The sequence below is a fragment of the Bombus vosnesenskii genome, unplaced genomic scaffold (assembly GCF_011952255.1).
Source record: "Bombus vosnesenskii isolate JDL3184/JDL3185 unplaced genomic scaffold, Bvos_JDL3184-5_v1.1 scf7180000016274, whole genome shotgun sequence".
Lineage (NCBI taxonomy): Eukaryota > Metazoa > Arthropoda > Insecta > Hymenoptera > Apidae > Bombus > Bombus vosnesenskii.
In genome coordinates this window covers 1,389,754-1,412,441 of record NW_022884343.1, presented here as the reverse complement: position 1 = coordinate 1,412,441, position 22,688 = coordinate 1,389,754, and the positions used below count along the sequence as shown (strand labels likewise).

The 22,688-nt window shown below is 36.8% G+C and overlaps 1 protein-coding gene across 24 annotated transcripts in view; it reads left to right on the top strand.

Moving 5' to 3' along the window:
• LOC117242425 (plasma membrane calcium-transporting ATPase 3) overlaps positions 1-22,688 on the top strand; it is an 83,688-nt gene that overhangs the window by 45,664 nt on the left and 15,336 nt on the right. For 14 of the 24 annotated variants that reach the window (XM_033509064.1, XM_033509052.1, XM_033509055.1 and 11 more), the window contains 6 exons: positions 428-912; positions 1,278-2,323; positions 3,128-3,342; positions 3,812-3,963; positions 8,355-8,487; positions 19,793-20,290. In XM_033509064.1, the coding sequence (XP_033364955.1) occupies positions 428-912; positions 1,278-2,323; positions 3,128-3,342; positions 3,812-3,963; positions 8,355-8,487; positions 19,793-20,290 (2,529 nt within the window). Of the gene's footprint in view, positions 1-427; positions 913-1,277; positions 2,324-3,127; positions 3,343-3,811; positions 3,964-8,354; positions 8,488-11,510; positions 11,580-15,700; positions 15,786-19,792; positions 21,555-22,688 lie in introns of those variants that run through there. The other 10 variants (XM_033509070.1, XM_033509068.1, XM_033509074.1 and 7 more) reach the window with 8 other exon arrangements.

The following is a 22,688-nucleotide window of genomic DNA, read 5'->3' as shown; positions in this document are numbered from 1 at the left end:
TCTCAGAACTTCAGAATTAGTAAAATAGTTTGAAAAAGCGTTATTGTGTTTCTACGAACAAAATGAACTCCTGTTCTATTTATAAATCTTTAAAAGTCACTGTATCCTCACTGTAGAGAGGAGCACTCTTGAGATTTACTCTCCGCGTTAAAGGTTGTAGATTTCTTAAGACTCTATCCATATTAAGTTATCGGAATGCACTCAACAGCTTTCTACTTTGTCATAAATATTTCCTTTCTATTTTGTTTCTAAATTAATAATTAAGATGATAGAGAAAAACAGGGAAAAACAAGGAATAGAGTAAAGTGATAGAGAAATATTAAAATTCTGTAAATTCTTCATTTTATTCCTTATTTGATATTAAAATTTTGTGAAGGAATATTGTTGATGTATGAGTATACAATTATGTATGATTCTCTGTGTATAGAAAATGATGAAAGACAACAACTTGGTACGTCATTTGGATGCTTGCGAAACTATGGGTAACGCCACGGCAATCTGTTCGGACAAGACTGGTACCCTGACAACCAACCGGATGACCGTCGTTCAGTCGTACATATGCGAGAAAATGAGCAAAAAGGTCCCCGAGTTCTCGGAGATCCCGTCGCACATCGGAAACTTAATAATTCAAGCTATCGCTGTTAATTCGGCGTACACATCCAGAATAATGCCCCCGCAGGAACCTACAGAATTGCCGCTTCAAGTCGGTAATAAAACCGAATGTGCCTTACTTGGATTCGTAGTAGCCCTGGGCATGAACTATCAGACGATACGAGACGATCAACCTGAGGAAACCTTCACACGGGTGTACACGTTCAATAGCGTTAGGAAGAGCATGTCTACTGTCATCCCGAGGAAAGGTGGTGGATACAGACTCTTCACCAAGGGCGCTTCCGAGATCATTATGAAGAAGTATGTTGTTTTCTTTCCTGAGCCAATTATAGTTCATAGATCAAACGTGGAAGACACTTGCTGTATTACAAGTCGATGTTATTGTGAAAGAATGTATTATTTACCATATAATTGTTACAGACTTGTTGTTTTTCATTTGAAAGCAATTTTAAAATTTAACTCCTTGTCAACTGGTCACATGTCATCAAAATTTTTTATTAAATTTTTCGTTACAGAGGTCTCTTGAAAAATATTTACTGTTCCTCTTTTTTAATTATGTTGTACTGAAATAGATCTTTTTAATCGCTGAATAATATGAAAATTAAGAGATCATAAGAATTGTACTTATATTCTTCTTCTATAATCTTCACGTTTTATTGTTTCAGATGTGCCTTTATATATGGTCGTGAAGGTCATTTGGAGAAATTTACCAGAGAGATGCAGGAGCGTCTGGTAAAGAACGTGATCGAGCCGATGGCGTGCGACGGACTCCGTACGATCTGCGTCGCATATCGCGACTTCGTTCCCGGCAAGGCAGAGATCAATCAGGTTCACATCGACAACGATCCGAATTGGGAGGACGAGGAGAACGTCGTAAACAATCTCACGTGTTTGTGCATCGTCGGTATTGAGGACCCGGTACGTCCGGAGGTGCCGGACGCGATCAGGAAGTGTCAGAAGGCGGGCATCACTGTGCGAATGGTGACTGGAGACAATATAAATACCGCGCGTTCCATTGCCCTGAAATGTGGGATTTTTAAGCCGAACGAAGACTTCCTGATCTTAGAAGGCAAAGAGTTCAACAGGAGGATCCGTGACGCTAACGGCGAGGTACAGCAACATTTGCTGGACAAAGTGTGGCCGAGGTTAAGGGTGTTGGCTAGGTCGTCGCCTACAGACAAATACACGCTCGTGAAAGGCATAATTGATAGCAAAGCGAGCGTGAGTCGCGAGGTTGTTGCTGTAACCGGTGATGGAACGAATGACGGTCCTGCTTTGAAAAAGGCGGATGTCGGCTTTGCCATGGGCATTGCCGGCACCGATGTCGCTAAAGAAGCTTCTGATATCATTCTAACGGACGATAATTTCTCGTCGATCGTGAAGGCAGTTATGTGGGGTAGAAACGTCTACGATAGTATAGCGAAGTTCTTGCAGTTTCAATTGACCGTCAATATCGTCGCTGTTATAGTTGCTTTTATCGGAGCATGTGCCGTGCAAGATTCCCCCCTTAAAGCGGTGCAGATGTTGTGGGTGAACTTAATCATGGACACATTAGCATCTCTTGCATTGGCCACCGAAATGCCAACGTCTGACCTTCTTCTTCGCAAACCGTATGGTCGCACGAAGCCGCTCATCTCCAGGACAATGATGAAGAACATTCTCGGCCAAGCTGTCTATCAATTGTCTGTAATTTTTATGCTTCTTTTCGTTGGTAAATATTCTTGTTTTTCGCTCATTCATTGTATGAATCCTCAGAGAATCCATGCTGATCAAACTGGCCATATATTGCATAATTACAAATATTACTTTCTAAAATTTAGCTTAGAATTCTTTTTCTAAAATGTTCAATCTTAATATGATCAGTTTGGCTTCTGGGAGGTTCATATATTCTCTGTCATCTCTAAATTCAAAAAAAAAAAAAAGAAAAAAAAAGAAAATTGTATATATAAAAAGCTCGAATATGTACTATTTAGAAACCACATTGGTCAACTTTATAAATTGGAAAGTACAGGAAAATGATAACGTCGCAAACACTGTTTAAATTCATCTTAGAATTTACTATTATTTATGTCACCTTCTTGCAATAAAATAACTTATGGAAGTAAATCATTTGTTTCTTGAGAAGTAAATATTAATCGTATACTTATTTAATGAAATTAAAAAATGAATAAAAAATAGAGTTCAGCGGTGTGGCTTCTGAGAGACTTGTTCGTCGCGCAGAAAGCGACATTTGAGATTTACATAAGAAATCTTATTTCTTTTTATACACACAACGCGTGTGTCTATTTTTACGATTGTATTGGATCTATTGGAAATAACCAGTCAGGCTTGCGTTCCTTCCAAGTGTCTTCTTTTAAGCGATGAACTACAATAATATTAAAGAAAGAGAAATAACAAGAAATCGGATTATTGTCAAGCGTAATAACTTCGTGAGAATGATTTTGTTTTTTGATTTCGAGATGACTAAATCGATCAAAACAAAACATTTTTTAACGGTGAGCTATTTGATTGATAGGTGATAAGATGCTTGACATCGAAACAGGCCGGGGAGTTGCGCAGACTGGTGGCGGTCCAACGCAGCACTTCACCATCATCTTCAACACATTCGTCATGATGACTCTTTTCAACGAATTTAACGCTAGGAAAATCCATGGTCAGCGTAATGTCTTCCAAGGAATATTCACCAACCCCATCTTTTACTCTATCTGGATCATGACATGTCTAGCGCAGGTAGACCATATTTCTTACATTATATCATATATTTCTTAAGAATATTACTAGAATTATGATTATGTGTTCAACAATATATTCGTGTTCGTTTTCAATATCTTGATATATGGGACATTAGGGATAGAAATTGTCAATATAGTAGAACATTAGAGAGATTAAATGTTTCTCTACTTATTTAATAGCCAAGTCTAGTATAGTATGATATATAGAATTTGAATTTGCAATGGAAGAATCTATTAATATTTATCCTTAGCTTTCTATTCTATTAATAATAAATAGTCAGCTAATAAATAGCCCTTAGATAGAATTTCACATTTCCTCACTCTCAATTAATTAGAAGATAGGTTTAACAAAGGGAAGAATTCCAGCCAAGGAGAAACGGACACGAGAGAAGCTCTTTAACACTTGGGTGACACCGAAATTACCATTTCTTGTGTCTCCTCAATAAAATCCTATGTCTGTTTTCTAGGTAATTATCATACAATACGGTAAAATGGCGTTCAGCACGAAAGCTCTCACATTAGAACAATGGATGTGGTGCCTGTTCTTCGGAGTCGGTACTCTATTGTGGGGCCAAGTAATTACGACTATTCCTACGCGCAAGATTCCTAAAATCCTTTCGTAAGTTATGAACATATTCATGTAAAAAAACTACCCTTTTTTTTAATGTGTAGATGATGAGAGATACTTCTGTTCGGTTTAGCGGGCGCAACTTAACTTAAAAAAAAAGAAAAAAGAAAAGAATACAATAGTCACGCCCACGTGTTGCGTTCTCGTTGAGAAAATATTTTGGAATAATATTTTTTGTTACATGTTCTTTTTTCAGTTTCTCTTTTGTTCGTATTGTATAATTTTTGTCTTACTACTTTTTTCTTTTTTGTAATCTTTTTCTGATATAAACTCAAAGGCGAGAATGCCGGAAGTCAACGTGTAGCGACTACTCAAAAAAAAAAAAAAAGAAAAAAGACATCTAGAAGCTATGAACAACTAAAGCAGCCATATTGCACGCATTACTAAGTAAATCAGGAGTATGTAAGATGGGAGAATATTGTAAATATTTCTTGCTTTCTTGCATTGTGTGACGCGACAGGAACGCGTTACATCAGGGATGCTACATTGTTTAACTAAAATGCATAAAATAATGTAATTGGGAAACTTCTTTAAAGCTTTGAGAATGAATCTGAAAAATACGCTCTCATGTATGTCTTGTCTTAGTCTTGTCAAACTAACTAGTCTTGGAAATTGGAAGCGCGATTATATGAATCTTGATTGAAGTTCTAGCGTACGAGTTGTCATACGTAGCTTCTATGAGTTTTTATTGAGACCCTCCTGGTACACGATAGTCGCCTTTGCATGAACCTCTTTATCTTAATCGAAATCTCTATTGAGAAAGATTTTTCATGTATATGTATTTATATATTAATACTTGGAAGTTGTATTTAATAATTGAGCACGATTAATTCAGCGTTCGTCTATTGTACGAGTACGGAATCTCTGTTATTGGAGAATATATTGCCTCTTGACGGTGGTTGATAGTTGTATAAGGATGTATTGTTCGAATTTTGTATGTAATTCTTAATATTAAGATCGAGAATTTTGTATTAACTATTGTTGTATTTTCCAATTCTTACAATTTATGTATAGTTATTCTCGATATTAATTTAAAGAGATTTTTGAAGTTACATATACTGTTCGCGCAGTATTTCCTATTATATAACTAAACCCCATCGCTATCATACAATATACAAGATATATGCGTGTAGCAACATCGAAAAGACGGTACCATTTGAAAGATAAGTATCATCATAATCGGTATCGTGTAAAAGTGTAATAGAAGGGAGGCATGCATCGTGGAAATCATATTGATTACTATTATTATTGATAGCTGTATAATCGTAGCGCTTCTGTTGGTTTATGTTCTCGCTTTTAGCAATCCTTTTCTATTGCTTTTGCCCGTCATATGTTTCTCACTCCACCATAATAACGTATTGCTTTATGTAGCATGCTCCCTAGACGCCCAGATATTAAGGAAACCCAATTAAAACCATGAATATGCAAACACTGTGATCTGAATTGAACACATTGGACAAGAATGATAGCGCGTGCTCAGCTGTTCCCTCGCTCCCCTTTTTTGTAATTGTACATTAGCGTTGGCCAAGTAATGAAACGTTCCAGGTCTCTTCCATGGAAGAAACTTTGAACGTTTGGAGACAAAGACAATAATAAAACAAGAACACAGTATCTAAATATAGGAAAGACTTTATATATCTTTGAATTATTGTTTCATGAAAATTGAAGAACCTGGAGATTGGTCGATGGAAAACTGAATAAATTCTAGAAAACGTTTTTGAGCTGAGAATTATGGAAGAAGTATGTTTGGAAGATTAAAGGAATCAAGATTCAAAGATATCTAATCATGATGGATCTGGAATATTCATAGGAATTTGTTGAACATGTATTTATTTGGATACTGGAAGTATGTAGAGTCTCCATCGAAAAAAACGAGTATTAGTTCCCTTGGTGGATATTATACTGTTACTCGTTTCTCATTTGGTAAACCTGGACCTCGTATATTAGGCTTAGCCGTTGCATGACTGAAGACCCTTCTCCGATGTCTACGTACTTGTTTGTGTAAAAGAGTAACCAATGAAAACGGCGTCCTAATGATTCACTATACTCTCACGATATTATCTAAACATACACTGTATTTTGTAACATTTGCATTTTCTGTTTGGTGCAAGGGATCTCAGTAGCGCGCTTGAACCGAGTTCAAGTTTGTGAACTTTTGGTTCTGAAGTTCTCACAGAGCTGAAAATTCGGACTAACTAGATACTATTATTACAATAAGTGGTAACTTTTGCGCTTAGCGCTTTATCTGTAATCATTCCGCTCTCTCGCTGGAGCTGTTACGACTCTGTTTTTTCAACAACTTTTAACTGTCTATCTGTCTTTCTTTCTTTCTGTCTGTCTCTCCCTATCTGGTTTCGTTCTTGTACTTTCTCTGTCCCCATCTTTATCCATTACACGCACGGAGCCGAACTTTCTCCTTCTGAACCGGTTTTTTTTTCATTCTCTGCATCTGTTTCTCTCTGTCCGCTTAGGCTATGCCTCCCAATTCGCAAGTTGAAAATTAGGGGACGAGAATCCCTTGCGAATTGGGACCAGCGATTCTCGCTGCTCTCGCGTCGAGCGCACTAAAAATACTAAAAAGAAAAGAAAGAAAAAAAAAGAAGATAATCGAAGATACACGAGCAATAATCAGATAACAAAATATGGTCATCATCGATACAGGATATAATATACATATGTGTATTGTGGGACGCTTCTGTGTGGTCGTCCTGGTCAACTATACGAACACGATGTTATTATGATCACGGGAGGCGAAACGAAAAGCTATATACATAACAATATATGGGGTTCTCACACGTTTTTATATTAATCTTCCGCATTCGCTTGTTAAAGCTTTTACTGAGCCACTTGTCGTAGGACACATAGAGAAGTAGTGGCGGTTTTTTCTTGAGCTTTACTTGCAAAATTTGTCCCTCCTGAACAGGTAAGGGAGATCTCGCATCTTGCTGGGCGACAAAACGGCACACGTTGCAAAGGATACCGGAAGTTATATATGTATGCCATTCAGACTCGTTAAACCGTGCGAAAAATGAACTGAAAGAGAAAAGAAAGAGAAAAAGATAAAAGTGCAACCTGTCCAGAGGAGAAGGGAAAATGTACGAAATACCAAAGATCTCACACCCAAAGTCCTGAAATTTACCAGATCACGCGTGCATCGTTCCCCAGAACGTGTTGTTACATCACTTAATCCTCCTCCTCATTGTCATTGTGTTTTTTGTTTACTTTAACTTCTTTTTATTGTTTTCTCTTTTTTTTCCCCTATCAGCTCTGTTCATCGCTGTCGCCCTTCTCCTAACAAGTACAAAAGTATCTCTTTCGTCATCATACACGCCATATACATAGACATTATCCATTCACACATGTACAGTCGTTTCTTCATCTGCAGAAAACTGCATTTTATCGCTCACTTTGTCCGCATTGCACCTCACATCGCATCCCCTCGTTCGTTGGCTCATTCTTTTTACACGTCGCAAGACATTTTTTCTTGTATGTGTGTATATATTATTGGCTGTTTCGCAGTTGCAGGTTTCTTCTTTGAATGCGTTTGTTTCGCTGAGAAACGCGCTGCTCACTGGAAGTACAATTTTCTAGGAAATAGTGGTGATCTTCTGTTTCATGCATTCGAATATTCTAGCGACAAAGAAGATATAATATAGTGGTGGACAAAAGAAAGTTTAATCTCTGTAAATGCCAGTAGCTTCTGTATTAAACATTTTCTACCTTATAGGTAACGGTAATCTATTTCAGGGTATATATATTACATTCATTCATTGCTTTCGTCAAAATATAATTCCAATTCATACAATTCTGGCCTTTTCCGTATCATTTATCTCTTAAACTTTCTTTTGTATATTATCGTAAATCAAAGACCAGGATATAAAATAACGATAGAGTGGAAAGGTGAACGTTTGCTTCCAGTAAATAAGATTTAGTTCATTTACAAAACACAACAGGATCGCATTGAAACCCAAGAGTAGCAATATCTCGTGACTGTGAAACAGCCTGTACGCCTCTCTGTCCGTCTGCTTTCCTTTCTCGGCCACTTCCAATCACCGTTTATGCCACCGTCAGTCGATTTTCCTAAAAAAAAAAAAAAAAAATTGAACTAGCCAGCGTCGTCGAATACCGTTAAACAGATAGCGTGATTAGGTATCCAAGCTAAGGAGCGAGGGGAAAAACCATAGAACAGAGAAAATTTTGGGTGCAGTGCGTCGAGGAGCCGGTTCTACGCGTCATCAGTCAGCCAAATAAAAAAAAAATTTTTAAATCAAAATCAAAGCTTCCCTCTTTAAAAAAAAAAAAAACAACCTACTTTGATTATAGACCATGTGTGTAACAGGGATCGAGTGATGAAGAATTGGTTTCATGTTTTTTAAAAACAGATGGGGCCGCGGCCAGCCGGATGATATCGGTGCGATCAATCTCGGAGATGAGAAATTCGACCCTGACTCGGATAAAAAGCCGCGCGCAGGACAAATTCTATGGATCCGTGGTCTAACACGACTACAGACACAGGTAACTATCCCTATCTCTCACTCTCATGTCATCACTCGAAGTCAGCGTTCTCTCGGGTTCCCCTCTCCCCGTCCCCGAGATGAAGTTAAACAATATCAAATTAATATGAGAAAAAAGAATAATAATATAGAATTAACGAGACTACTTGAAATAGCCGCGCACGCGACGCTCCGATTACTTTCTCTAATTGGCCTTGGACCGACGAGTCTCCCCCGTCGTCCTGGCGTCGATTTTCTAGGTCTTGTTTCATCATCGAATCGGTTGTGTTCAACGTTCTTTGTTGAATCACGTGTATTTTGCCATCGATTATATTACAACGCCCAATATATACCATATCATCGCAGCGACAAGTTGTTCTCTTTTTTAACCATGACCGTGTGCGCAGATTGGCCACTACACAGTGAATGACTCTTCACAGACAGAGAATCAGGATGAAGAAATGACAAGAGAAACACTGAAATTAGCCTGGATTTTGCTTGCTACTTTTGATTCCCAGCTGCTTTTCTCGTTCACGAGAATTCTCTCTCACAGTTTCTGAATTATTTTATTGGAAGGGACGAAGCCGTACAAACTCTTCAATTTGTCTAGCAATAGAGGCAGTTAGGATCTAGAATTATGATCAAGTAAGATCCACGTTCACGAACCAGTTTTTCATTGATGTTTTTGAATTCTGAATCTACCATGAAGGAGTATTTACGTGTAATGGTATAGTCTAGGCAGCCACACAGTCAAAAAGTATATACATGTACGTTATATACTTTGTTCCATATATATATATACGTACGTTTTTTAGTTTCTCTCATTTGGTTATTTTTTTTCGTTCGAGACCGTTGTTTACCTTGGTTTGCATTTTCATTTGAGTTCTTTGCCGTGTTACCTCGACGATGCGTACCTTGCGTTTTTGCCCTCTTGATATTGCGATATATCTCGCATTAGCCACAGAAAGAAAGAAAGCTCGACGATCTAAACAAAACATGCGCCCCTTATATTGAGAGTCACATGATTGACTTCGACCCGATTGATCGTCTTCAGGTTGTTTTCCCTATTTCAGTGCTCATTTCAGCGACTGAATCTTTTTTATGGGGTCTTCTGAAGCTCGTCTAAATTTTTTATAGTCTATTAGGTACCATTTTTTGGCTCTTAACCCTTTATAAGACAAAATAAAATTGAACTGAACGGAACTACGTAGTCTCTTCGAAAAAAAATTTATTCAGATACTGAATATTCCTACTTTTAACCAGAATTTAGTTATTTTCCAAGGAAAATGCGTTTAATGTTTCTTTGTGTTTTTTTTTTTTTTCAGATAGATTATGTTCCACTTTCTTATAGTTGGCACTGCACCCCTTATAAAGGGTTAACATACTCATTGTATGTAGCAGTCGGTTTCAGTTACTCTTTCCAAAGAGAATATCTTGAAGAAGTGAAAAATATTTGGACACTATAAGCTACAAGTGTTACTATTGCCTCGCTTAACCTCTTCGACATGGTTTTCTCATTCGCAACTTTTTCTTTTACAGAAGAATCTGCTGCTTTTCTCGAATAAAAAACACTTCTATTTCATCGAGATTCAAGCTCGAAGAGGTTAAATCGAAGCACGAGGAAGTCAATTAAGACTTAATTGAACGACTCGAATAATTGACTTTTGCCCATTTCTTAAATATCTACTCGGGTCTCTTGGCATCTGCCACATTAATCGCCCATTTTCAACCAGCTCAGTCAAGAAATCAGCTCCAGTTAGACAAAAATTGCATTGTTTACTTAAGAGCGATGAATATAGTCAGGGATGAGTAAGGCGTAGAGAGCTATAGTAGATCTCTTCAGTTTGTATTAACTTCAATGATGATTGCTTGATCGTTTATGATCCATAGAGTCCAAGCACGTATTAGATGGCTAGTCACCAGATCTACATAGAAGCAGCACAGATCTGATTATTTAGGACCAACTTATAGTAGTGGTCTAAGTAGTCAATGCTCCATTTCATTAAGTCATATCCTCTTCATGGACTAGACTTTACTTCTTGCAGTCAGGAATGGCCATAGAACGGAAGGTACAAGTGCCTTCTAGCACCTTGTAGAGATGAATCTGTAGAATTGTAACTAAGGAATGTAGTACGAAGGAAGTTCATAAGTTTGTTTTCATACGTTTTTGGAATATAAATGTTTTTTTAACCTGAGAACCAGCATTGAGGCTCTCTAAAGAAAAGACTGAGACTCAACTGGGACCATAAAGTGACAGATCTTTTTGTGGATATAAATTTTTTATTAATTTAATGATATATTAGGAAGTTAGTTCTGGACAGTTGGAGAATTGTTCAGCGCTTGAAGACTTAGGAATCGATACCCGAGCGAGAGTCGGAAAGGAGAAACAAACAGCCCTTCGTCGACGACGCCTCTCGTATTTTTCTGTTTCTTTTATTTTCATTCTTTCACTTCTCTCGATGGGAACGGGTTAAGGCTGATGAAGCTAGCGCATACTTGACCAACACCGCGGCTCGCGATGGTGTAAATTACTTATTTTATGCCATCACGATGTTACTTCTGCTATTTTATTGAGAACGTCTCTTGACTATGCGACAAGAAACCATCATTGACCTTGCAATACCAATTGATTGCGCTTGTTATCTAAGAAGTAATAAAAGAAATTGATGGAATGGTCGCATAATCCAAGGTGCAAAAAGGAAAAAGAGGAGTAAAGTTTGACCGAGATGATTTCCACTTTCTTTATTCTGTTGACTTATACTTCGCTTTCTCTCTTATTTCCTTTCTTCTTACTCTGATAACACTACCTCATGATCTAGCACTGTCATCAACAAAAAAAAAAAGAAATGATTTTTTTATGAAGCAAGATTCACACATATATACAGATTTAAATCTACACAAGAATATCAATGTGTCTATGTGAAACTGTATATTTTAAGTTACTATAGAAACAAACAAATGAAAGAAAAAGAAACAAAACAAAATACTATAGATACCCACTCAGTTAAGCTAATTATGTAAATTGAATATGTAACCTACTTTCAGACGAGCAATAGAACTCTGGTGCAGAATGTATCTGTGACAGGCAGATCCCCCTCTCAGGATTACTATATGGTTAGTCCGCAAGTCCAATCTCCGCACTGTTTGACCGTTCTTAAATATTAATTCTTTATTATGATTACCATTTGATTACTTTTTTTTCTCGATGGTTTTGTTTTTTTTCTCATTAACCAGTTTGAGTTTTCCTTCTTACTGGTGCTTTCTGTTTGACGTACTTAGTTCCTCTCTTATCCATGCCTATTTTTTGCCTCTCTTAATAACTTTTAACATCAACTCAAAGCTTACTTTGATTTACAATTTCTAATTGGTCTTGAAAAATATATTCTAACATATTGCTTTTTTTTTTTAAAGGATTCCATGTTTCCTTCTATTTCAGTTTCATTTTATTCAACCTGAGTTTATCTCTTCCAATTGTTTGCCTCTCCAACGTGTATATCTCTCGCCTGTTTTTCATTCGTCGCAGTTCTGCTTGCAAATCGCAAGCTTCTACTCGCTTCTTTCGCGCAGATCGTGCTATTTTTTAGTTTATTTTTCACGAACACAGCGAGGAGACATACGACCCGTTGGATAATCTTTTTGTCCTCTATTTTGCGCCATTGTTTTTTCCCAACTGTATATTTCTATTTCCTACTCTCTGTCCCCTTTCTTTCTTCATGTTATCCGGATTAAAATTTTGTTCCAGTCGGGATCCACATCATCCTCTGCTTGAAGGGAAGAGAGTTCCTCAAACACGTCCAATCCAGCCCCCCTTTTTCAACTTCTAACTTCAGTATTCAATTTTCCTCATAAGTATCTTCATAATATCAGACATAATATTCAAAGGATTACCTAATCCAGATTTCCTTGATATCTTCCAACTGTTCGAGAAATATTAATATTTAATATCTCTAGAGAAAAATATTTTCCATCTAATAATCATGTGCTTCATCTTGCTTCATTTTGTAGATACAAAGCTTTGAAAACTGCAAATTTTAGAGCTTTGTTGCTATGAAATAAAACAGGAGTCGAAGTTTGCTTATTAGATAAAAGATATTCCTATCATTATCCTTTACTGCAATTTTTAAATATTGTAAAGATAATATATACATAGTAATGTAAAGATATATTACTAATCACTATGGTTCTTTTTTAATATAGTCAATAATACTTATCAATTTAATTATTTATCATGTACTTTACTGATGCAATTATGCACCCTAAAAGTACAGTATATATGTATGTATTATTTTTGCACTCAAGCCTAATCTCTTCTCTTCAAGTAAAAAATACCTTACATGCTTATTTTTATTTACATTGGATATATTTATTTCTTAATTTCTGGTTTCCTGTTCCCATAAAGTAAAAGCCGATCTGATCTTAAAGTTAAACTGGATTTCCTTATCTTCCCAATTTCCAAATTTTATGCATCTTTTTGTTTTTTTGTTGTTTTAACTTTATTTCCTTTTCCACTGATTCTAAGGTGTTGCATGCACATCTGTGGCGTATGTATGTACGTATATAAGTTGCCCGTATATACGTGTCATACGTAGATATATGTATATATACACACGTGTATGTAAAATGCATCCGCGTATGTGTACGCGTATATGTATGTATATGCGTATATATGTGTGCAGAACACACATACACGCGCGGCAAGGTACGCTTTTGCAATTCTTTTTTTCTTTTCTTTATTTCATTTCATTTTTAAAAACACTGTCGGTCAATCTCCTTAATTATATATACATATATATATGTATATATGTATATGTATTCATTGGCAGAATCATCGAAGTGATCTTTATTTTTAGGCGATATTGAGTTTTATAATGCATTCACTTTTATTAAGTTCTCTTAGAAACATGTTTTTTTCTGTTTTAACCCATTATTTCTCTCTTTCTACTTCTTTTATAACACAAGATTTAATTTCAGGAATTGCTCTGTTTATAACTTGTGTTACCAAATGATTCAGTGATTCCTTATGATACAGCAGTCTTTTTCCGTTGAGCATTGAGAATGAATTTTTACGTGTTTCGCTGTCTGCTAGAAAAATATTTACATAACACAATTATACTCTCAATATGAGAATTCTATATCATGAGGATAAACGTATTCGCCTTTTTTCTTTTCTTTCTTTTTCTTTTTTTTCTTCTTTTATTTAACAATCTTCTGCCATGAAAGATACATTGGGTATTATACATATATCTACATATATATGTATATGTATATATATACATATATATATTTTGTCACGCTTCAACTATATATTTCCAATCAGTCTATGGTTAATGTAACAAGAACATTCTTCAATGCCTCATATCTTACTTTACTTTGCTCATTTCTAGAACATTCTTTATTTTGTCCAAAAAAAGTAGTCTCAGTAACTGAGACAAAGGGGCACAAGGAAAAATTTTCCTATTTATACTCCAATTTAGCACCACCCACACAAGCTGTATCACTTCCATTATTACTATCTTATAAAGAAAAAGCTACTTGTTTTCCAACAGCTTGCCTCAAGCTCTATTGTTGTCACTGTCACCATCGTCATTCTGTATACATATGTTAACATATGAGTAACTATCATGCCCGATACAGAACAAAGCAAAGAAAAAAGCAGCTATGATGATTCTGAAACTCTCACAAAGCACAGGCAATCTTTCTCTTTATGGAAGCTTTCCTAAAACTCAAACAATTGTTAATTCACAAGAGATGCACTTACTGAATATAAGCAGCCCCAGAGTACCTTGTACGTGTGCTATGCGTGTGAACTGCATGACCAAGAACTTATGGCAGGAACCTTAAAGATGATACGTGTAATATGGACAAACAAAGTGTCAACATTGATTAACAACCACAAGCCAACAACGACACGCTGTTGCATCAGGGAAACAAACAGTATAATAATTATACTCATACATGTGTGTCTACAGCTCTGTGGACACCTGAGGTTCTATTGGCTGATATCTGCTCCTTTTTATTTCTTATTTGTGTTCTTTAATCGTTGCAGTGTGTGCCAGTCTTGCTGTGATATATTATACCATACCACTTAACATTTATATGGTGGATGATACATGGCCATAATGCATCGTGTGTCTCTCGATGTGCGTGTGCTGTTGCGTATATAATGAAATGTACGTGCACAGTTTGTCTGTTTATCTGTCTGTTTGTCTGTGTCTGCTGTGTACACGACAGTCGAAGCTCTTATTGATAAAGAAACCTTCAAGAAAACTGGCAGTTAACTCATACCTGTACATATACACATAAACAATGTCACAAACATATAGGGATTTTTATCGTTTTTTGCAAGCTTGAGGCGGATGTGCATTTATTATACACTTACTTGTACTTTCTTTGGTTAGAAAGGGACGAAGCCTATCAGAGAATAGTCTTTAAGCCAAAGGAAGCTAAGAATGTTTTAATACTTAATGGTCTTGGATTTCAGGAAATCCTTAGAACTGTGAATAATGGAAGAATAATGTTGATATATTGAATATACATTGTTTTGGATGACCTGCTTCGTTGAAAACTTGAAGAATGTTTTATTCATAATTCTAAGAACATCACTACCAGACCACCGATCACATTATTCTGGACTTACAGAACCTGCTGGATATACTTTATTTTTTACTACTTTATTTCACATAAGAAAAACGCTTGCATGTAGCAATTGAACGTTCGACTCTGGTTCTATGCAAGCTTTCAAGCTTTGCTGATTCTCTTACACAAAAGGTTCGAGTTACTTTGTATATTGATGAATCTTGAGGTTATTGAGGAAGGTTTTAAGAAGCTAAGAGTAACTTTGCAAATTTAATTAATTTCCGAAACATTAAGTTGATTTTTAATACTCAATTCTTCAAGAATATATCCCAAGTGATCTTCGAGCCTCTTGACAACTTGCACGAAGTCTCGAGCCCTCCAGAACTCTACACTTACACTTTCACGTACACACCTGAAAAAAGATTCATTAAGAAGATAACTGGGAAACTTTTGACTAACGAGAATGAAGAGTCCAGCAACAACAGATACAAAGAAACAGAACTAAAATATAAGATAACGAGACACATATGCCAGTGTAAGCAGGGATTAAAATACTGACGCAAACGCCAAATAAAAAAAAAAAGACACGCCTAAAACAAGTAACGATACTACGGAGAGAATAGAAATTAAGACTTATGGTATGATTTGTGGTTTGTTAGCCAGCGGAACCCATTCGGGAGACTGAGGTATAACGGGGCGGCAGTCTTGCCCGCCGCCACACTTATCCTGTCGGAGTACAAACAAGTACGTAGCTCACGTAGATCGCCTGCCGTTTATAATACGTTGTATCGTCAATTCTGCCATACGTACGCATACACAGGACGGATCGTCGACGTACGTACGGTGTGCTGAGTGAAACGTCGCCATCGGACCTGTTCTCAATAACCGGTTACATTCACCCTTTCGCTACTTATTACTTGCCACTGAGAAACCAATTTCATAAAAGAGAAGAGTAATTGTAAATTATTCAGAGAATATAAAACATTGTATTGTTTAGTGTCGTAGCTGATTTCAGAATACTACAGAATGACAAATATAACTGAAACAGAATAACAAAGAACAGCAGATATTTAAGATGTTTAATTTAAGAAGAACACAAAGAAAACGAAAAAGTAATTCTATTTCTATTTTCATATAGGTAACTATTGACGGATATTCTGTATTTATATTAAAATAAATAAAGAGGTATATGAGCAAAGTTCATTCATAGCGAAAGGCTGGAAAATCTAGAAAATACGGGACTAGATAAAGTTGGAGAAATTATCCAAGGACGAAGGCGACGATTCCTCAGCGCGGATGCAGTGAACGATGTTTCGTTGCACTGTGTTTTTGTGTAGTGGGTGTGAGTTGGTCGGTGGAATCGATGGAAGAGCCTCTTGTGTTGGTAGACCACCGTCAGCCCTCCCCTCTTTTTTCAGTAGTGTATAGCTGTCTGACATGATTGTGTGCTGCGTGTTTTTCCCCCATACTGTATCATTTTCATACTTGTTCATATGATATAATACCGCGACTGTTAGCATCAAAGAAAAAAGATAAAAGAAAAAGAAAAAAGCATTCTTTTTCATGGCGGCCGTGTGGAACTTGTTTTTAACTAAACACGACCATCCCTCTTTTGGTATCGTACGTACACTCGCACGAGGACTATAGAACTGCCTCGACGAGAGAGGCAATCTTGTCCAGCTTTTTTTTAAAAAGCTCTGCCTGGTCGAGCGGAGATTCTTCCTCCTTGCTGCTTGCGTTTTCTGTTTATGTTTGTCTCTCTCCCCCGCATTGTGTCTTTGGCGAAGGATCTCAGATCCAGCACCCCGTGAAAAGTCTTCTTTTAGAACGTGTTTACAAGCGTGTAATACCGTGATAACCAACTTTTGCCTTTCTGTTTTTACAGATTAACCCTAGGAAGACGTTTCACGGCGTGTTATCGTCTGAAAACCTCCTACAGTCTCTTCAATCTCCTATCAAATTATGGTTTCTCCAACCTCTCTCGTGAACGAATGTGTTTCTCAGCTTTTCTCAGTCTCATATGATTCCTTGCCTTTTCCTGTGCCACCTGCTGCTCGTGGCTGGGTTATTGTATCTAATTGCAGGTGGACTTACTTCCCTTTGTTGCTTCACTCTTTACTGAGGATCTGTACTGTATGTGTCAGCCTACAGTTGTTGGTGAAAGTGAACACTTCTTGCTTAAATTTTTTTTTCTACTTGAAATCGATAAACTTGGAGATTGGTGGATATTATGTTGAGACATAAATCAACAGTAGGTACGAAGATTCAAAGCAAGAGTGAAGTAAAAGTAAACTGAAAAAAAATTATCATTTGATTTATGGCTTTGGAATCAAGTACACTTGAATCCTAAAAGAAAGTTCATGGCATGTTCACTTCTCTGCAGCTTCAAGGAGACACTGTGTACTTGAATCATCAGTTTCTAAGCTGCAAAAGGAAATAACTTAACTGAAAGCGATGATAACCCTACACAGATGTGGCATATGGCATTCCTCTGTATAAATCCGTTTAATTTGTTTCTTTGACGCGGTATGCGAGTGTGCGTGTGCACGATTGCTCACGTTTGCATCGATTTTGTGTTTGCCCAATCTCTAACACGGTGTTGCGCGCAAGTGGCATAGAAAGGTTGAGTTTGTTTGGCAATGGTTTGTGCGTTCTAAACCAGACAAAAAAAAAGGGTTTCGTCAAAACAGGAGCTTCTAGTGGCTACAATTACTATAATTATGATGTATTGTAACTGCTATTATAATTGCCGGCATGTAAATCGTCCTGATATCTCCACGTTCTCAAACGAACGTATCTCAAATTCATCAAACTGGATTGTGCATCTTTGACTCTAATTTTCTAATGACTAAATCTCAATACCGCACGGTGCGCCCTATAGTGAACTTGGAATTCACCAAGGCAATCTATTTTAGGATTCAATTGCCAGCAGAATTTGTCTATTTAAGCAAAAGAATGGTGCACTAAGGCATTATCCCGTTTATAGTATTCCAAAGTCAGGAAATATGCAACTATTATCAGAGTTCAAATACTGAACATAAATAGATCCATTTTCAGCGCTATTTTGGGTACATGTTGAGACTAAAGAACCATAAGTCTCGAACAGTCCAGGTTTCTAATTACTCTGCTGATTATAAAGATTGTACTGACAGAGTCATTAGACTCAAAGGAATGTAAGAACGTAGAATAAGCTTATGGATTATTGCTTGTCATTTAAAACAAGCAAACTACTTTATATATTAATTCATAAAGTGAACAATTTGTATTTGGTATCGAGAAGAGAGAGAAACTTGAATCTGCACAAAAAGATTCCTTAAAGGAATCAGTTAATCGTCATAAATGTGGAATGCAAAGTTATTTGAGTAGCATGATCACAAGAAATTAGTATAAAGTCACAACTGTTCACCAGAATGCTCTCTAATTTATAGAACTTTCCTTTCATTTCTATCTTCTTCTCTTTCTCTTCCTCTTTCTCTTCAGAATGTATACACACTCTTTGCTACACTGTTGTACACTGTGTCTCTTTGTCGCTATTTTTATCTTAACTTTCAATTCCCTACGCTTGACTCTCTCCTCACGGTCGCGGTTCAAGCGTGTGCTTCATCAAAACTAGCCTCCATTGTCCAGCTCTTGGTCCAAGATTTATCTTTTCTAATTGATCACTAGGAGGGCGTTTTTAATATTTCCAAGACACCAAATTCCTCATTCGAATAAGGAATTTCATGCTGTCCCAAATTGTTTCAGCAACCTGACATCTTTATTTTCATCCTTGAGAATTTTGATCCTATTACTTTGGTTCAGGACACATTTAAACCAAAGATCTTTCTGTATCATCCTAATTTTTTTATACCATTGTAACTGGACTTTGGCGGTGAAAATAAAATCCAATGAAATGATCCATTCGATGTCCGTCGTGTTTACTTTTAGAAGAGGCCAACTGATCAGAAGTAAGATGCGAAGATGATTCTGCTTTTAGAAATCTGTTGTTTGGTGTTTAGAATCAGCTTACCTAAGTGCAGGTGTAATCTAGTAGTACTCTCTGAGTCTGTGAGATGAGAAATAGACTCGTCCAGTCAGATTCGTTCTTACTGAGAAAGAATTGAGTTGTCACGATGATACGTAGTGAAGCAAAGAATTCCTGATTATTTTTATTTTGGTCCCTTTGAATACTCCCACGGCTTTTAGCCAGAATAAATAGGTACGCACAGTAAATATAGATGCGCGCATGTACGCTTGGCGATAGAGCCATGCCCCAGAACGCAATCATTTAAGTCTGAATTCGGGTGAAATGCAACCAGGTCCACGACGAAGAGAACAACCCATCAGTGTATGCACACGAGACATATACATATATACAACTACACGAACATCACACGATTAGAGAAAAACCTATAGAGCTGTACACCCAAATTATCCCCGCAAGAGAACCGGGTGTCTCTCCCTGTGATTAAAGGGAGAGAGGGAAAGCACAAGTATACACATCTATAGACCAACAACTGAGTAATCATAAAGCTCCACCAAAATTGAGAAAAGTATATATATATATATATATATATATATATATATATATACACGTATATTATCTGTGTATATATGTATATATATATATAGAGAGAGAAAGGACAATCTACATGAGAAACATATGATGTTTGACACACACAAAATGAGATAAATACAAGTATGACGTGCTTGTGTGTCGCTAGCTTGCCTCCTCGCTTCCTGATAGAACATCCTCTTCCCTATTTTTACAGCTACGAGTAATAAGAGCGTTCAAGTCGACTCTGGAAGATTTGGAGGAGCGTCGCTCTGTCCATAGTTTACACAGCTTACACAGTATGCGCAGCTCACGCAGCCACACCGGGCCCCGACCACTATCTGACTTCACATACATTGACGAAGACCCGACAAACACCGCGCTGAACGCCAGCAAGGGCAATTTGCCGAACAAAACCGCCGACCAGGACCACACAGCCGCCAGGATGAACAGCTCTACGTCGCCGTTGCTGCTCAGCGTCACGGGATCGGGGAACGCATACAACCACCATCATAATACCACCATAAACACCACCAATGACAATAGATCCTCGTCCAATAGCGCCCTAAACCAGGCCCAACAACCCAACCATACGCAGATGCAGAGTAACAACAACAGCAACAGAGACAGCAACACAGGAAACTCCCTGCTTCTCAGCTCCAATAATCTGGCCCTCCCGGAATTGACGAAGCTCGTGCATGAAACCAGCATTTAAAAGGCAGCTTTGCGTGTCACCACTGTACATCCACAAATTCTACCCTTTTCTCTCGTCATTATTGTTACTCTCACTTCACCCTCTTCTTTCTTTCCTCTATAACAACATAGTCATGAATCGTTTTTTCATTTATACTCTTTTGTATTTCCATTTCAACCCTCTCTTTCTCTTACTCTATGTTTTAACTAGGAGTCAGAACACTGTCCTCGGTCCTAGACCATCTGCCAATTTTGGTTCTTGCCCGAGCCACTGTTTTGTAGCAAGACACGTTCATAAGTTTTCTTCTCTTGTTCAGCTACTTACTTATGGTAGTCATTTAAAATGATAATCAATGACCAGGTCGTAGATTTTCATTCATGATTTTTCGATGGCTGGTAGCTTCAAAGGACTAGCAAATTAACTTCCACCCATCATTGTTAAACTTCTTTTCTATATATGTCGTCTTTTTTCTTCTCTTTTTCTACTTCTTACAAGTACAATTCATAGAATCGTCGTGCGGGTTTTGTTGTCTATTTTATAGATATTTTATCTATCTGTTCTCTGTGTCTACGTTGGAAGCCATAAGGTATTAACTCCTTGTCAGTTGTAGACTGACTCGTAGTGGATTTTTCTTATTCTCTGCATTTTATTGTCCCTTCTCTTGCATCGAAAGTACTTTAACTTGTTATCAAGGTTTTACTTTTTTTTAACGTTAGGTTTTTCATATTTCATCATAATTTTTATTCTAGCTCTCACAAGCGATTGCTTTTTATCCGAGAGACCACTGGATTCTCCATAGTACCTTCATTCCTGCTGTCTTCTCTCCAAGGAAGAGCGTTTTTATTCCAAGACATGATCTATCCTCTTCTTCTTTCTTTTCTTCTCCTTTTTTCTCCTGCGGAGTTAGAACGAAATGCTCCTTTTATTAAAGATGTTCGAAACAGTCAGGTGTCGCTTCTTTCGAATTCTGGGAGAAAGAGAGAGCTGCAAGTACTTAAGGTTCGTTTTGAAAACAGAGGCCTGTTCAGCCTGTCCGTCCGAGCTTCTTCACGAGGCGGCCCAATTCATCGGCTCTAGAAATGTTTGTTCAGCCTCTTTCATGTTCCTCCTTAGGAAACCGAGCACAGAAAACGAGACAAACAATTTACATTCAATCAAAGTCATTATTCTACTTTAACATCAATCAAAATGAAACTTCAGAAATTAAAGATTGCTTGAGATTCCTCCATTTAATAGAAATTGTTATTACTTCATAAATTAAACTATATTAAATATTTTAATTAATTTTCGGAAGATATATTTATTATATAAATGGATGTATATATATATGTATATTTATATATATGTATATTTATATATATGTATATATATAAAAGAAATAATGTAAGATGGAGGAATCTGGAACTTACTATTCATGCATTTAATGTTCCCTGTGTCAACAAATGTCTTCACTCTTCTATTGTACACCTTCGCTCATTTTTTTGTGCGCAAAACTTCGTGTGTTTTATTTAAAGCATTTTAAGTTCAATGTGCAACAGACGATGCCTGATAATAATCCATTAAAATGTTAGACTGGCTGCCTACTGTCTGCGTGCACGTCGGTCCGGCTTAAATGTTTGCTTGCTTGACTAATATCTTTTCACACGCCATTCATTCGTCATTTACATTACCGTATTCGCCTACTTAACTTTCATGGAACTTGATTCAAACATATCGGAACAGTTTTCATCCATTTCTGTCAGTAGAAGCAATTCCATTTGATTTTCATAAGAATATTACTTTATGTATAAAATACTCTGTCAGGGTGAGTTGAAAGATGCATTGGTCTCTTTTGGAATCTTCCCAAAGTCTGTTGTTTTAACAGAAAATGTACTTATCTTTTCTCCAGAAGTCTGTATATATAGAGACCATTATTGTCTATCATAAAAATGAGCTTCTATAATCAGAGAAAAATTGATAGCTGTTTTATTCATTTCATTCTGTTTTAAGGATCAATTAGGAAGCATAACATATCATCAAGACCTAACACATTTGACTTGTTCATCGTCACTATCTAATGTTCATTTAGGAAATCGTACAGGGTGTTTATAAAGTCTGTGTTCTTTCATACCATATATTAATCTTTTGTACAATTATCAGGAATTCTATTGTCTTGTCTTTGTCTGTTTGATTCCACTGTGAAATGTAGCGAAAAAAGCTGCGTCCAGAATTATTAAATCAGTGTCATCTGTCAAGCTTGGTGGTGCATGATGATATTGATATCATACTGTGCTCAAAGTAAATTGGAGATTAAAGCAACGTGAAATTCTTAAAATTATTTAATGAAATAGAGTCTCCGATGAGATTTTGAGTGGAGTATAATATAAAATTAAATAAAGACAAATTATATAGATGGAAAAAGTTGTATTTGCAAGGATAA